This window comes from Chelonoidis abingdonii, chromosome 21 (genome assembly GCF_003597395.2).
Source record: "Chelonoidis abingdonii isolate Lonesome George chromosome 21, CheloAbing_2.0, whole genome shotgun sequence".
NCBI classification, from domain to species: domain Eukaryota; kingdom Metazoa; phylum Chordata; order Testudines; family Testudinidae; genus Chelonoidis; species Chelonoidis abingdonii.
Genome location: NC_133789.1, coordinates 3444309 through 3458834, shown reverse-complemented (window position 1 = coordinate 3458834; position 14526 = coordinate 3444309). Strand labels below are relative to the sequence as shown.

General features: G+C 36.5%; 1 protein-coding gene across 3 annotated transcripts in view; it reads right to left on the bottom strand.

The window, feature by feature from the left end:
- Positions 1-14526, bottom strand: part of IKZF3 (IKAROS family zinc finger 3) — a 49573-nt gene that overhangs the window by 7983 nt on the left and 27064 nt on the right. For 2 of the 3 annotated variants that reach the window (XM_032791289.2, XM_032791291.2), the window contains exons 4-7: positions 13148-13408; positions 12260-12427; positions 9659-9775; positions 987-1103 (exon numbers count right to left, since the gene is read on the bottom strand). In XM_032791289.2, the coding sequence (XP_032647180.1) occupies positions 987-1103; positions 9659-9775; positions 12260-12427; positions 13148-13408 (663 nt within the window). The remainder of the gene's footprint in view (positions 1-986; positions 1104-9658; positions 9776-12259; positions 12428-13147; positions 13409-14526) is intronic. The other variant, XM_032791292.2, reaches the window with a different exon arrangement.

The following is a 14526-nucleotide window of genomic DNA, read 5'->3' as shown; positions in this document are numbered from 1 at the left end:
CCTTGGATTGGTTAGCGATTTTAATTAAAATATCACAGTATATAGTTTTTTATTTAAACGTGAAACAAATCTAGCTACATATGAGATAAGTATTATTACTAGGACTATACACTCATTTCAGCAGGCTACTTGGCAAAAAGAAATGTGTTTTAAACTTATTTTGATTTCTGCAGAAAACATCTGGGCTATTTTAGTACACCAGTGATATAAACTAGAGTCAAATATTTTTCTGTGATAATTTGTTTATAATCTCATTTTGAAAGCTTAAGATTCAGTAAAACTGAAATGAAATGAAAGCAATTTTATAAACATGCATTAAAGAAAACAACAAATTATGTGAGGCCTTGCTATTTAAGATTTCCAATTTGCCAAACATTGATTTTATAAAATTAAACCCAAAGTAAATTCTATGGAAATGTATTGTGGCCATATTTTTTAACCAGAACAAGAAAGGGGTTGACCCTGTAATTCAGATTCAACTTTTTAAAAATGACTTTCAAAAATTCAGTAATTTTCTGTCTTTGGGCTCTATTCTGCAGTGCCTCCTGCAAGGAGGTACTGAGGACTTTCGACTTCCATTGACTACGATGAGAGTTCAAGGTACTCGCCCCTAACAGGATCAAGCCCTCTGATTCTTCCCCAGTAAAACCCTGGTAGAAAGGTTTTCTCACACACATACAGCTCCAATCCCCCCCACCCCCCCTAAAATGTATATTTATTAACCATGCAAACACTAACACAAACAGGTACACAAAATACAGTTATGAATTCAGATCTATTTGTCATTTATCTAATTGAACAATTTCTCTTGTTTATCAAATACCTGTAATCAGTAAGTAGAAGCACAGCAGGAAAGCAGAAGTTACCTTATTTAAATACATGATGTACTAGAAAGGGCCCTTCATAACAAGTACTGCTATTGTACCTGTTGGTTACCAGCCCTCACACAGTTAACTGCTGCATGTGAAAAAAAATTTTATCCTTACCAATAAATTTCTGAGGCATTGAACTTTTTCGTTTTGCCACGTTGCTCGCTAACCTGTCCAGCACAAGTGCTCTTTCAGTCCCCATCTCTGCTTTGATGTGCCTTGCCTCCACGCTTGCTAGTTTGGAAAATGTGAAAAGAAAACACACGTAGGTTAAAAAAAAAAAAAGAAGAAGAAAAAGGAAGAGATGAATGGTTTAATCTCCAGAGTTTGCCACAGTAACTGGAAGGAAACAGTCTGGAGATCTGATGTAAACTTGTTTTGTTGTTTTTCTGTTGTTCTTGTTCCTTGCGTCTTGGGCACCAGTTGCGGTCAGTGGAACCAAGCACAGAAACACACACAAATCTTGCAGTCTTAAGCTCGTGCAGGAGAGCATAACCCATACAAAACCAATATCTTCATTAGCAAGAGGAAGTGTAAAATAAACAGGCTGGACGTGGTTGGTTACAAAATACAGATGGAGATATAAGCCCTGCTCGGCTTTCCTTTTGATTCTGAGTAATGCTATGTGACAGCTGCAGACCAACAAAATTCTTCAAGACAGCTTAAAAGAAGATACAGTCCCTATGTTATATTATCAAAAGAGTGCAAGTATTTTAATAATACTGCTCAGAAACTGGGGTCATTAGTAAGCTAGCAACAAAGAAACATAAAAACTTCCTATAAATTTTACATTTTTTTAAATAGCATTACAATACTGTCTCCCATTCCCAATTTTTTTCCAGATTCTAGAAAAAGTCTGTTATCTAATGTTACATTTTTTCTGTTTGTTACAACTGAAATTCACTGTGCACCCTCCATCTATGCATCACCTGCAGTTTTTATCATTAGCTATTCAGATCTATTTAAAACTATTTAAACTGCCTAGAATTTCTGAAATTTAGGAATACATGGTGTGTGTTTGTTCATCTAGTGCTGTGGCTCTTGGCCATTTTAAGCAACTTACCATATTCCAGAGTAAGACTAATCAGAGCCCACTGTCACACATTCACACACTGGATGCTCTCAACCTCTTCAGATTTCTCCAGACTTATGAACTGGACCAGCCATGACTACCTGTTTGTCACCTCAACCCAGTATTGCCAGTCACATTCTGATTTTAACTGCTCTAGCCCCCAGATGCTTGTTTTCTCCTCAGGGACAGGTATCATTATTAGTGATATGTATTAGAGCACCGCTAAGAGGCACTACCCAAGATTAAGGCCACATTGGGGTAGAAACTAAACAAACATATTAGAGACAGACGTGCCCCAAAGAGCTTACAATCTAAATGGACAAAGGCTGGAAGGGAAGTAACTTGCCCAGGGTCACACAGCAGGTTGGGCTGTGGGATGATCTCACTGTAAATGGACAATTTAAATGTTATAATATTTCACATGGATACCATATGATTTGTCGCCTTGCCTAGAGAGAAGTCTTATCATAAATGGAAGCTACATAAACATTTTGATGCTGCAGACCAATTAAATGCAGTTTATAAAGTATTAGACCTAAATTAATCTGTTTGCTAAAAATACAGCAGTAGAAATAACGTAAAATATGGCTGTGGAAACAAAAGTGCAATATCATCTTCCTTTAAGCTATTGTGCAGTATTTTTCTGACATTTAAAAATAAGTTAAACCTTACATGTTTACTGTTACTGTTATTGATATTGGATGTATTTCAATCAGTACTAACCATGACTCATCAGACCTCAGCCATGATTAATTAGTTTGTCAATGTTTGTACAGTATTTTGAATATGTAAAGTGCTTCACAAGTGTTAAGTATCAAACTGCTCTTGCCATGAAATCTAGCTATATATATGACTTAGAATGGATGGAATAACAAGGTCTGTATCTCCATTGTGTTACTCTGGTCTTATGCAAGTGTACCTCCATTGATTTACATGATAAATCAGGCCCACAAGTGAACACATTCACAGTGTTGTAAAGATTATAATACCTTGCCTGTATATTGTGATTCTTTTTAATCCAAAGGATCACAACCTGCTAAACAAACTTAAGAAACATATATATACTATAAACAGAGATCACTTTATCAACTGCTAAAATGCAGCTGCCTCTGGGGTGATAGAGTATACAAACATAACATAGCAGTTGAAGTGAGGAAGTGAAGAAGAATACCAAAACCAGTTGAAACTGCAAGAGAAAGTTAAGTAGGCAAAATTTAATTACCCAAGTTGGATTTTGGCCAGGATCTTTGGGTTAACTCTTGCAAATAGTGCAATGGGATCTTTAATGTCAGCTTACATCTCATCCAAAAGCTGTCACATTCAGCAACACCATATGCCTTAGCATCATGCTGGGGCATTTGGTTTGATACTAATTCAGGGGAAGAGCACCCGCTACTAAATCCCCAGCACCACTCCGTATGGCACCCTGGGTTATCTTTGGAGGTCTCCTAGCCAAGTTCTGAATCATCCTAAACCCAGGAAGCTTTTGATTTTGACAGGAGCACTGTACAAGGCAGTTTGCTATTAATAATGAAAAGAAACTCAGCAACCCATATCTCTCCTGAACAAAAACAAGTTAAGGAATATGTTTTCAACTGTGGTCACTTTTTATATACCCAGAAGCTTTTCACTGGAATGAAAAATATCAACGCAAAAGAGGGCACAATAAATATGTGATAACAGTACTGCTTACTTGTTTATTTCTTTCCTGTTCACAGATCTTGGTTTGTTTGCTTTTTCTATTTTCTTTTATTCCTCCTATGCCTCTAAGTCTTTCCTAGTATCCTCTCATCAGTTTTTGGTGGTGGTGTTTTTTAATATATGTTCTCAGATCTATGTTATGTATCTATTGGTAGAACTTTAGAAGCAAGAAACGGTGACTACAAGAAGTTTTACTCAGCCCAAGACCTATATTGGGAGTTATCCTTAGCATCTTGATGTCAAATTGGTTTTATCAATGCCATTTATTTACCATTGATGGAACCTTACTACATTAGTCTAAAATGGTAGACATGCAGCTTCCTGCTGGGTGACACTAATATTCTGTGCAGAGAAAAGATTGCTGAAGAGACACTAAATATTGACCTACATAGTATGTTCTGGGTCATCTGCAAATGTCAGTTTTCTACACTGTTGTGTCTCATGATTTTAATTTTTTCTTCTGCATGCTAGTAGCCCTTTGTTTTTAAGAAACTCCAAAATATGGGCTGCAAAATATATTTGCAACCTCTTCAAAATGTAGTTCTAGAAAAACAATATGTTTGTTTCTGTAGCAGAGGCGTACAGGCATAGGCTCAGCTGTCCCACACCTTATCAGTGCAGTTCTCCCTGTCTAAAGGCTGGCCTGAGATAATCCCATCTACCTGTTCATTCTTGTCCATTTAATTAATAAAGAATAATACTTAGTAATTATGTAGCATTTTTCCTCATCCAAAGATCACAAAACACTTGTCAAAGGTAGCTAAGTATCTTTATGTCCATTTTATAGATGAAGAAACTGAGGCTCAAAGAGGCAACATGTCTTCTAAAGTGACTGCAATTGCAGTTGGTCAGTTTTTAGCCAGTTTTTAGGACTGGAACCCACATCTCCTGACTCCTACTCTGGTACTTTATTCACTTGATGTTTCAAGTAGAAACTGTGTCATTTCAACATGTAGTAAATAATATAATCTAAATACACCATGCATCTTTTTTTGTTTTTGTTGTTTTGTCACTTATTGACCTAGGATGGCTCAGAAGGATCTGGATTTAAATCAGCAACCATCTGATGGCTTGACAGAGGCACAAGGAAATGACAGATGACTTGCCCAAGGTTACATAGAGAGTAACTGAAAAGCGTGATCGAAAACCTAGACTCAATGAAGTTATACTACTTTAGACTGTGATCTTGATATGTCATTCAAATCAAATCATGTTGGCCATGGTTCATCTTTGAATGGGACAACACCATAAAAACTCCCAAGGGTGCTGCAGGAAGTGTTGGAGATCCATTAGGTATTTTTCCCTCTGAGCCTTTACTAATCAATGCCCTAGCATGGTGTTACAAACACTGAGGAGCTGTCTTTCAGATGAAATGTAAAGCCAAGTTTCTGATCGTGGCCTTCTACCCAAGAGCAGGCAGTGTTAGCTCTAGTGTCCTGACCATTTTCAACTGAACTCTCCCTGAAGTCGCAATTGGTTATGGCTTTCTTCACTTAATGTCTTAGACATCTGTGTAGTGCTTATAAATGCTGTTGTCCGCTCTATCAGTGTTCACATTTCAGATGTAAGTGTGTGTGCATTTCAGTGTTAGTCCTTTGTTTAAAAAACATTTTGGGATGAAAAGCATTACATACATGTGAGCTATTTTTCATTACTGACCACCACTTTTGCTATAATCATTAGACTCGTTATACTAATTTCTTAAGAGAGCAGAGACTCGTTATACTAATTTCTTAAGAAAGCACTGTCTCTAGTAAGCTTTACTATCTACTACCATGCTGTAGAAATAGAGGGAGTTGGTCCTTTTCTTCCAGTCATGAACATTGATATTTTATCATTTGGCCTGTAATGAATTGTTTCCACAATGTGGTTTCTGTCACACTGTGACTATACTTTTTAGTGCATGTGGGCATCGTTCGCAAACCCTGAAGTGCTAAATGAAGCTCAAATTAGAGGCATTGCTTCCTGTCACATCTACTGTGTGGTCACTAAATAATGGAGAATGGAACATAGAGGTGGGTTATTGTGCTAAGAAAACGGTTCGATCAGAGATTGTTATCAAGGACGGAGCTAAGTTCTAACAACACTGTTACATAAAATCTTTTTTTCAGCAATATTGTTATAATGCCACATTCTGAGCAAGTACAATACTAAAATGCAATGGGAAATTATTTAAAATTTTAAAAGAATGGATGAACTGGAGATTGCTGAAAATTCTGTTTAACTAGAGTTCTGCTTTTTTATTTTTTTGCCCTTTTCTTCAGTTTATTTATTTCAGTTGTAGTTCTATTAACAGTCTGACACTCAACTTCCAAGGGATACATTAGGTTTCCATAATACACAGTGCATTCTGCTGTTGCTGCTGCTTCTGCTACTATTATCACTTCTGTGTTGTTTTTTTTTTTCCTAGTGATCTCAAAGAGCTATACAAACAATAATTAAGCCTCACAATCTTCTGGCAAGATAGGTGCAGTAAATCTTATAGCTATTTTAGAGATAAACTGAGGCATTAAGGGGGTAAGACACTTACAGGACTCCTAGTCCACAGATATTAATTTTAACTTTTGGAATTCAACTTTAGATTTATGGACTTTGTCCAGGAGTCATTAAAAAGAATAGATATTCTCCAAGCTTTGTAGAGAGCCTGTGTGCCTCAGGGAAATTATATGTTTGTATGTTTGGTTTTAGTTTATTTTTTTTAATAAAGGAAGGTTAATATTTGCATTTATAAGTTAGTAACAAGATACAACTATTGGAGAAGGATGAGAAAAAAATGGGATCGGCCTGCAGATTTTATCCTCCTGAAAGCAGCGAGAACAGACTTGGTCATCAAAACATGTATCTATGTTGAGGGAAAAAAATTATGAAGTATATTGTCTGCTCCTGGAGTCTATTAAGTTCCTCTCCAAGCCAGAGTGAATTTCTGGCTTTAACTCCTGAGAACATAGGTCTTGGTCTTACTCTGCTCTGGTTTTCATAGAAGAGAGTAAATTGAAAAATCAGATCCATTTAAGTACAAATCACAATATTCATCCAGTTCTGAGACTAAGGACAACATTTTCAAAAGGGCTGAAGTGTTGTAGAAGCCTGAATCCCATTTTCAAAAGACACTTAGGCACTTAGGAACCTAAACCTCTTTGCCTTTTGAAAAGACTAAGGCACCTAAATACCTAAAACCAATTTTGAAAGTGAGATTTAGGAGCCCAACGTCTCTTAGGTATTTTTGAATATTATCCTGAATGTCTAAAAATGTCAGCGCAACATTGCAGTGTGTCTCCTTGAAGCACCATATGGAAATCATATAATTGTCCCCGTGGCTGGTCTACATAATCACATGTTCCTATTACTATTATCCTCATCCTCCCACCACAATTTCCTCCATTTATTTATTACACACCCTACTGCATCTTGTCTTAAATTAGGGTGTAAAGCTCTTCTGGATAGAGACTGTCTTTTACTATGGGTTTTTGCACCTATTATGATGAGATTAGTTAGGCCTTCTGGACACCACTGTAATAAATAAGAATAATCATAATAGCAGCAGTAGGATTACGGGTAAGAGGAGCAATGATATGACATTTCAAGATTTTGCTCCTGCTGTCTCAACCAGTAGGGGGGGAGAGGTGGGGAATGCCACATTGAGGTGGAAACTTCTGAAATATTGACAGACGTAAAGTGAATCTTTTTGCATATCAGCCATTGTGATCAATGCACGTTCCACATGTGGAACGAGGGCAGAATATGCCATCTAATACAGTGCCTAACAGCAGAGAATTGAATAGAAATGCCTCAGCAAGATTCGAGTTCCTGTTTTTCGTAATCTTACAATGCTACTGTTTTTTAAGGTATGAGGCCTTAAAGGCTGAATATACCGATACATAATACTGTACTGGAAATTTATATTTCTTCTATGAGCAATTTATGGCATACTGTACTACTTTAGCACTATATTTCAGAGATTATGGATAAGTGAAAAATTGCCATTCTGAAGTGAGTACAAATGATGGGAACAATTATAAAGCAGAAAACTACAGTACGTATAAAGTTTCTGTGCCTCAATTTCCCTGTGGTGGACATCTCAATGTGATTGCCACCATGTGAGTGTACCTTGTAAGATAAAACTGCAGTTATGGTATGTACAGGTTCTCATGAAAATCACAACTTGCTGACACACTCAGTTAACCATTTGCTTTTACTGATACTTAACACATTTCTTTGTGTGCAAAAAGGAAAACACTCTATGAAGCACTAATTAACTTTGATAAATCATCATTTCCTGAATTTTTTTTTCTTCGCACTAACGGCCAAACCTGCAAGCAGCTCTGCAAGGTGGGAAGAAATCCCTGCACCCATTGCAGAGTCCTAATAAATCAGTGGGGCTCCATGGGTGCAAGGGCTTACCTTTGTGGTGCTGCTTGCAGAAATAGGGTCTAAAATAGCTGAATATTTTTTCCTGATAGCCATATCCCAACAAGTATCCATGTTAATTCCGTAACTTTATTATTATTTATTATTATTATTCACATAAAAGAAGTATTTTAATCTTTATTTTACATGTTTAAATTTTCATATTTTATCAGAGGAAAACATGCACTTAAACTCTTTGTTTGAAAAGAAACATCTATTTCAAATTCAGAACCAAAAATGAGAGGCTTGATATTTTACGTTCACTTTTCAAGGCAGGAAGTTCCTACCTATAACAGCAGGAGAATGGGAGCCAGAATGCTGAGGTTTTAGACTCATATCTGCTACTGACTACGTCTGTAAACTTTCAGCAAGTCACAATCTCTCTATGCTTGTCTAAAATGAGGATAATTATATTTTCCTACCTTTTAGAGATGTTGTGAGGCTTAATTTATGTTTTGAAATTCCCTGATGAAAATAGCTATAGAAAGGGAGAGTATTACTGTTGTTACTTTTGTCACTGAAATATTTTCTGAAATCCAGTATTGGAGTAATGAAAAGGAAAATAGAAGTTACAAACTATTTTTGGAAATTAACTTTTAAATCAGGTGACAACCTTTGCTTCAAAATAACTAAAGGAATTCAAGTCACTGACCAATATAGAGACTACATGAATGTAAAATTAGTTTGCCTGAATTCACAAAAGGTTATTTTCAGTTATTAAACTACTTAAACACTGTCACAAGAAAGTTATTTTTATTTTATTTTGTTTCAATTTAGAACAATAAAAAGAACCTCTATTCTGGCTCTGAATGCTGTGTCAATTATTTAAAATTACAAAACTAAGTTCAATCAGTTGACCTCTCCTCCTAGTAGCAACTCATAATCAAATACTAATACCCATTGCCTTTGCCTATACCTCAATTTTCCCATTTCCCTTCAGAAGCCAAGTATAAAGTATGAGCTCCTTTCAGCGTGCCCTGAAAGTGAGCAAATGGAACATGGATTTTTTATGTTCACATAATATGCATATTTCTACCTCCTTGTTTATTATTCAGTATTTCCCATCTAAACTTCTCTCTGCATTAGAGGCTGGTCTATCAAAAGTGTCAGAATCCCCACCCCATTTCCATTCCCTAGCCCTACACTTTTGCAGTTGAAACACTAACAAATTCTAACTGATTATGATGGTATCAAACAGCAAATATTAATCTACTGAAAATTGTTCTAAATGGACTAACACATGCAAACAATGGTGTAATGAAATACCAGCAGCAACTCATCTAATGAAATAAACCTCACAATAGTACTAGTTTAGGACTAATTTAATTTAATGTGTGTGTCACCTACAGAAATGCTGTGTATGAAGAATTCTGGATGTTTTATTGAAAGTAACAGTGAAATAAAAAAGTAATTAAAATAAAAGCGTTCTTTAACTAACTGCCTGAGGGGTGCATTAAACTAGGCCTTTTTATAAGAACTGCAGTCCCTTAGGTTACTACAAATGATTGTAGCGAAAACTGTTTTCAGGCTGCAAATTAACGGTTTGCCAGATGCCCTTTTTAAGGCACTGTAACATACAAAGACAAGCACTGTAATCTGATAAACTTACCAGCCTCACACATGCCAGTGCTCTGCAAGTAAGTACGACATCGCTCTTTATGCTCCTCTAATGAGCTTCTCTGCTTGTAACTCCTTCCACAAAACTCACATTTGTAGGGCTTCTCCACTAGAAAGAAAAGATGGCAGGATAAAATAACCACATGAGACTGATGAAGCACTGCCTTTCTGGTATATGACCACATAATTACTGATAACTCTCAATTTAACACTTGGGGGATGCCTTAAATTCCTATGTAATTGATAACTATTATTATTATTATTATTATTATTTATTATTACTATGAAATCAAGGTTAACTAAGGGTGAAATTCACCCCAGTATGGAGGGTCCGTACATGGCTCTTTTAATTACGTAAGTCTAGCAGTGCCCTACTACAGTGATGGAATATCTGTCAGAGAGCTTCTGCACTGCATGCAGCTGAAATCTGTGTCAAGTAGGCTGGAAAACAGGCCAACTGGGGCAGACCAAAGGGGTTACTGGACCTGGATTTCCAGATTCATATAGCCCAAATTCTGACATCATGACTGCAGAAAGGCAGTACTGGAACCCTGCAGACTGCTCACAGGTTAGGGTCTAGATTATGTTCTCATCCAAACTGCAGATCAATCAAATTTGTGGTGTAAGGGATATGAATTCACCCTAGGATAGTCATTTAATGTTAGTAAAGTTATAAATAATTGCTAAAATATGTCTGAGATTTTCTAAGTAAGCACAGTTTTAACAAAATGAATATAGCACTTTGAATGGTAGACTTTTCCTGGTAGAATATAAAATAAATATGCAATAGATACATATCTGTTGATACCATGCTAACACCACTAATGTAAATTATTATCATTTAATTAGCATGTTGCTTTTAAAAGATCTATTCAGATGTTATCTTCTCCCTCTTGGAAGGATAAAGAGTCTCCCTTTGTTCATCCTTAGCATGTCAGAACTGTTCAGTTTTCCTTAATGCATTTCATATCCTAAGATTACATGAGGCAGTGCTCTTAGGCTCAGACTTTCATAAGTTAGCCTCCACATTTGCAGAATCAGGAACAAAACCTAGACACTCTGATTCCTAGTACCCTACTCTTAAGCACTAGCTTCTCTTAGCATAACCCCCTAACATAGAGACACTACCCCTGTCTGAAACAGGACTTGAATCATCGTTACTTAACCTTGTACTGATTTACTTCAAAAGGTTTAGTAAAACCATGCTGTATGGATGCTCTTATTTCAGTTTCAGAGTGGCTTATTTCAATGTAGGGTAAACATGTTCCTAATCAATTTAAGATAAGCTGAAATAAACCTAGTTTAAACTGAAATAAAAGTATCCATACAGCCTTTCCCCTGCTTTAATTGAATTAGTCTAAAACATTCCTTACGTTAAACTAGTGCCATTCTGTGCAGACAAGTTCAAAGGCACACAGGTGCAAACCCCTTCTTGAATCAGTACAACACATACATATAGGGGATTTGCACTCTATACCAATACAAAAAAAAACAACAACCCCAAAACCCAGTATAATTAGGGCCTTTGTTTATTTATTTAAAGATTTTAACATCTTTTAATTAGTCACTAACAGGCTTCTAAGAACAATTTTAAATCACAAACAGCTTCTGATTGTAAGGTTATTAGTTCACATATTGTTTGGCAGCTGTGCCAAAGAGGGTTGCTGCATTGTTGATTAAGATGTGTTTGAAGCATGATGTTTTTATGTGTGTCTTGATGGGGACGTGTAGTTTTGTTGATCTGGGTAAAAGTCAAATCAGAACCTTGTTAATTCATGTAAGAATCTCATTTTTAACTTTGATTCTTTGTAAGGTTAAACTTTTTTTTCTGCATATGGTAGTACACAGATAGTATCTGTCATTCAAAATGCTTTTTTTCCTAAACCTTTATGTAATATATTAAGGACATATAAAAATAAAAAGGAGTAAGTATGATCTGATTGCTAAAGAGCAGGACTAGGAATTAGAACATATGGGTTCTATTCCTAGGTTTCTGAGTGACTTGCAGTGTTGGGACAAGTCACCCCCAGCTCTGTGCCTCCATTTCCCAATCTGTAAAATGGATATAATGTGTTAATAGGATGTTAAAAAAATTAAATAACATTTGTTAAACTCTTTAAGATATTCAGATGAAAGGCACTAAAAAGGGCAAGTATTATTTGGTAGTTGAGTGACACCAGACCTGGGTATTCTGGGGCCATTCTGATGATACAGGATAGAACAGATCTAATAGACAAGAATGAGAGAAAGCCCTAGTGGAGTATAGTTTACTGCAACTATCAAAACGGAGAGGCCATGCCTAGATGTTATGCAGTGCAAACAAGTGGAGTAACTGGGTCTCTCTCATAGTACTCTCTCCTGAAAGAAAGGCTTCCTACAACCTTTTCCTCACTAGCACATCCATGCAGCAAAGAGCAGAACTGAGCCCCTAGGTGGAATGTACCATATATAGAACTAGAGATCATTGCAAATTGTTAGGTCTCCAGAATCTGATTGGCAGATTAAATCTTATTGATTAACCCTTTCTGTTTTCCACAATTGATGTCCTAGTGACACACATTTACAACACCTAAGTGTCTCTGTAGTCACTTACCAGAATGTGTCCTTAAGTGACCTGTTAGTGCATCTCTCCTTTGGCAGGCATAGCTGCAAAGATGACATTTAAAAGGTTTTTCCCCTGTATGTAGTTTAATGTGGCGGAGGAGGTTACCCTTCTGAGTAAAGGATGCTCCGCACTGATTACACTGGAATGGCCGTTCACCTTAAAATGACATTGAAAAAAAAGGACATTAAATATTTATATGGATATCACCTCCAGCCCCTCACCCTTTCCTTGTTGGAGGAGGAAAGAATGAGATACTGGATCAAATTCTGCCCTGGGACACACACACCACTCCTGTAAACCTCAGTGGAAGTTACTTGTGAAGGTGGGGGCAGAATTTGGCACAATGTGTCAGTTTATGAGAAATATTCCAAATATATAGTTTTTCTGTGGACTGGAAATAAATTTTCTTGAGGAAGTTGATTCTAATATGTTGAGAATTTGCAGGAAAAAAAATCTTTTTAATTCTTCCCAGTCTGTACCTATTATGATAGTGACTTCGTGTTAAGGTATGATATAAGGAGAAGCATGGCATGCAAGCAAGATGCAGCAACCAACAAAACAGCTTGACTCCTGGTTTTTGACTGACTAAGAAGTATTTACATGACGAAGTGCTAGTGCCTTTCATCCAAAATTCTCAAAGCACTTCACAAACAGGCTTTTACAAACATTCAACCCTGATGTGATATGTAAATATTATTGTACTCATTAGCAGATGGGTAAAGAGAGGCACAGAAAGATTAAGTGACTTGCCCAAGGTCATATTTGCAGGTTCAGGAAGGGAACAGAGATTCCTGCTACCCTTTTAATCACTAGACCACATTCAAATCATATGCTATCAAAATGTAGCTCTTTTAAGGATAATATAGGGATAGTTACCAGTGTGGCTACGCTTATGAACCATCAAGACATTGAGGCTAATGCAGGCTAATCCACAGACATCGCAGTTCATCTTTCCACTAGCTGGCCGGATGTTGTCATATGAACCAGAATGTCTCTCCAGTTTAATGCTCTCGTATTCATTATATTCTCTTGAATAGCTGTAAGGTATTTCAGATTCTTCTGTATTTTCCATAGGCTCTGAATTCAAAGCACTCTCTTCTCTCTCATTGTATTCACCCTTCACTTTGACCAAGTCATCTGCAGGTGAGCAATAAAGCACAAAATTAAAAATTATGTTAGAAGCTATAATGTCTCTCTAAAACAAATCCACATTAGCTAATTTAATATAAAAAAGTTTAAAATAACTCTGCATGTTTGACATAAATCCACAAAAATAATTAAATACAGTTAAGACATCAGTCCTCATGGATCTTGCATTTATAGTGATAATCTTAAAGAAATAACCTTTACCAAAATTATATATATTAATTATTTGGGGGGATATTTTACTTCTAAGCTATATAAATACATGATACACTATATATCAAATTGTTATTACATTATATATATGGTACAGTATATAAAAGAAAATATTTGTTCGCATAATACATAATTAGACTATAGAAATTATTGCCTCAGGATGTCACTGAGGCCAAGAATACAGGGGAATCTTGCCCCTTCCTCTGAAGCATTTGGTGCTTGCCACTTGATTAGAGGGACCACAGGTGTGATCCAGTATGCAATTCTGCTGTTCCTATATTGTAGTGTGAGGAGAGACCCTTTTAATTTAATTCTTCTCAACAATCCTCATCAGGATTTTCACTAATTATCACTTCAAATAGCAATTTTTATCCAAGGATCTCAAAAGCTTTTAGAAGTACCCATTAATTTCCATTAAAATTGCAAAGAGATCTCAGAGGTCAAATTCCTCCTCAAGATATTTGCCCACAGTCATATAACACGTGTCTGACAAAGAATTCAGGTATCCCCGAATATCAGCATCCTGTCCTATTGCTAGGCCATACTTGGCCTCCTTCTCCTAAATGTCCCTGGATAGGCTCCTGGTCCTTTGAGTTCCCATTTTTTCTTAGTTTCGGTTAGAAAATGACCCTACTGGCAAGATGGGACAGTGGTGCAAGTAGTTAGCCATTTGCAAATAATAACCCCTCACTCGGGAGACGATACTCCAGGAGTAAAACCATGAGGATCCAGACCATTCTTTTAGAGATAAAATATGTAATTTCCTGTTTGAAAGTATTGCACTCCTGGCCACCTGCTCCTTTCCAGAAATGAGGGTTAGACAGTTAAATATGGCCTTCCTGCTAAGCAAGGTGCATGCCCTTTCTCTAATGTATAGAACATGGACTATCAAAACT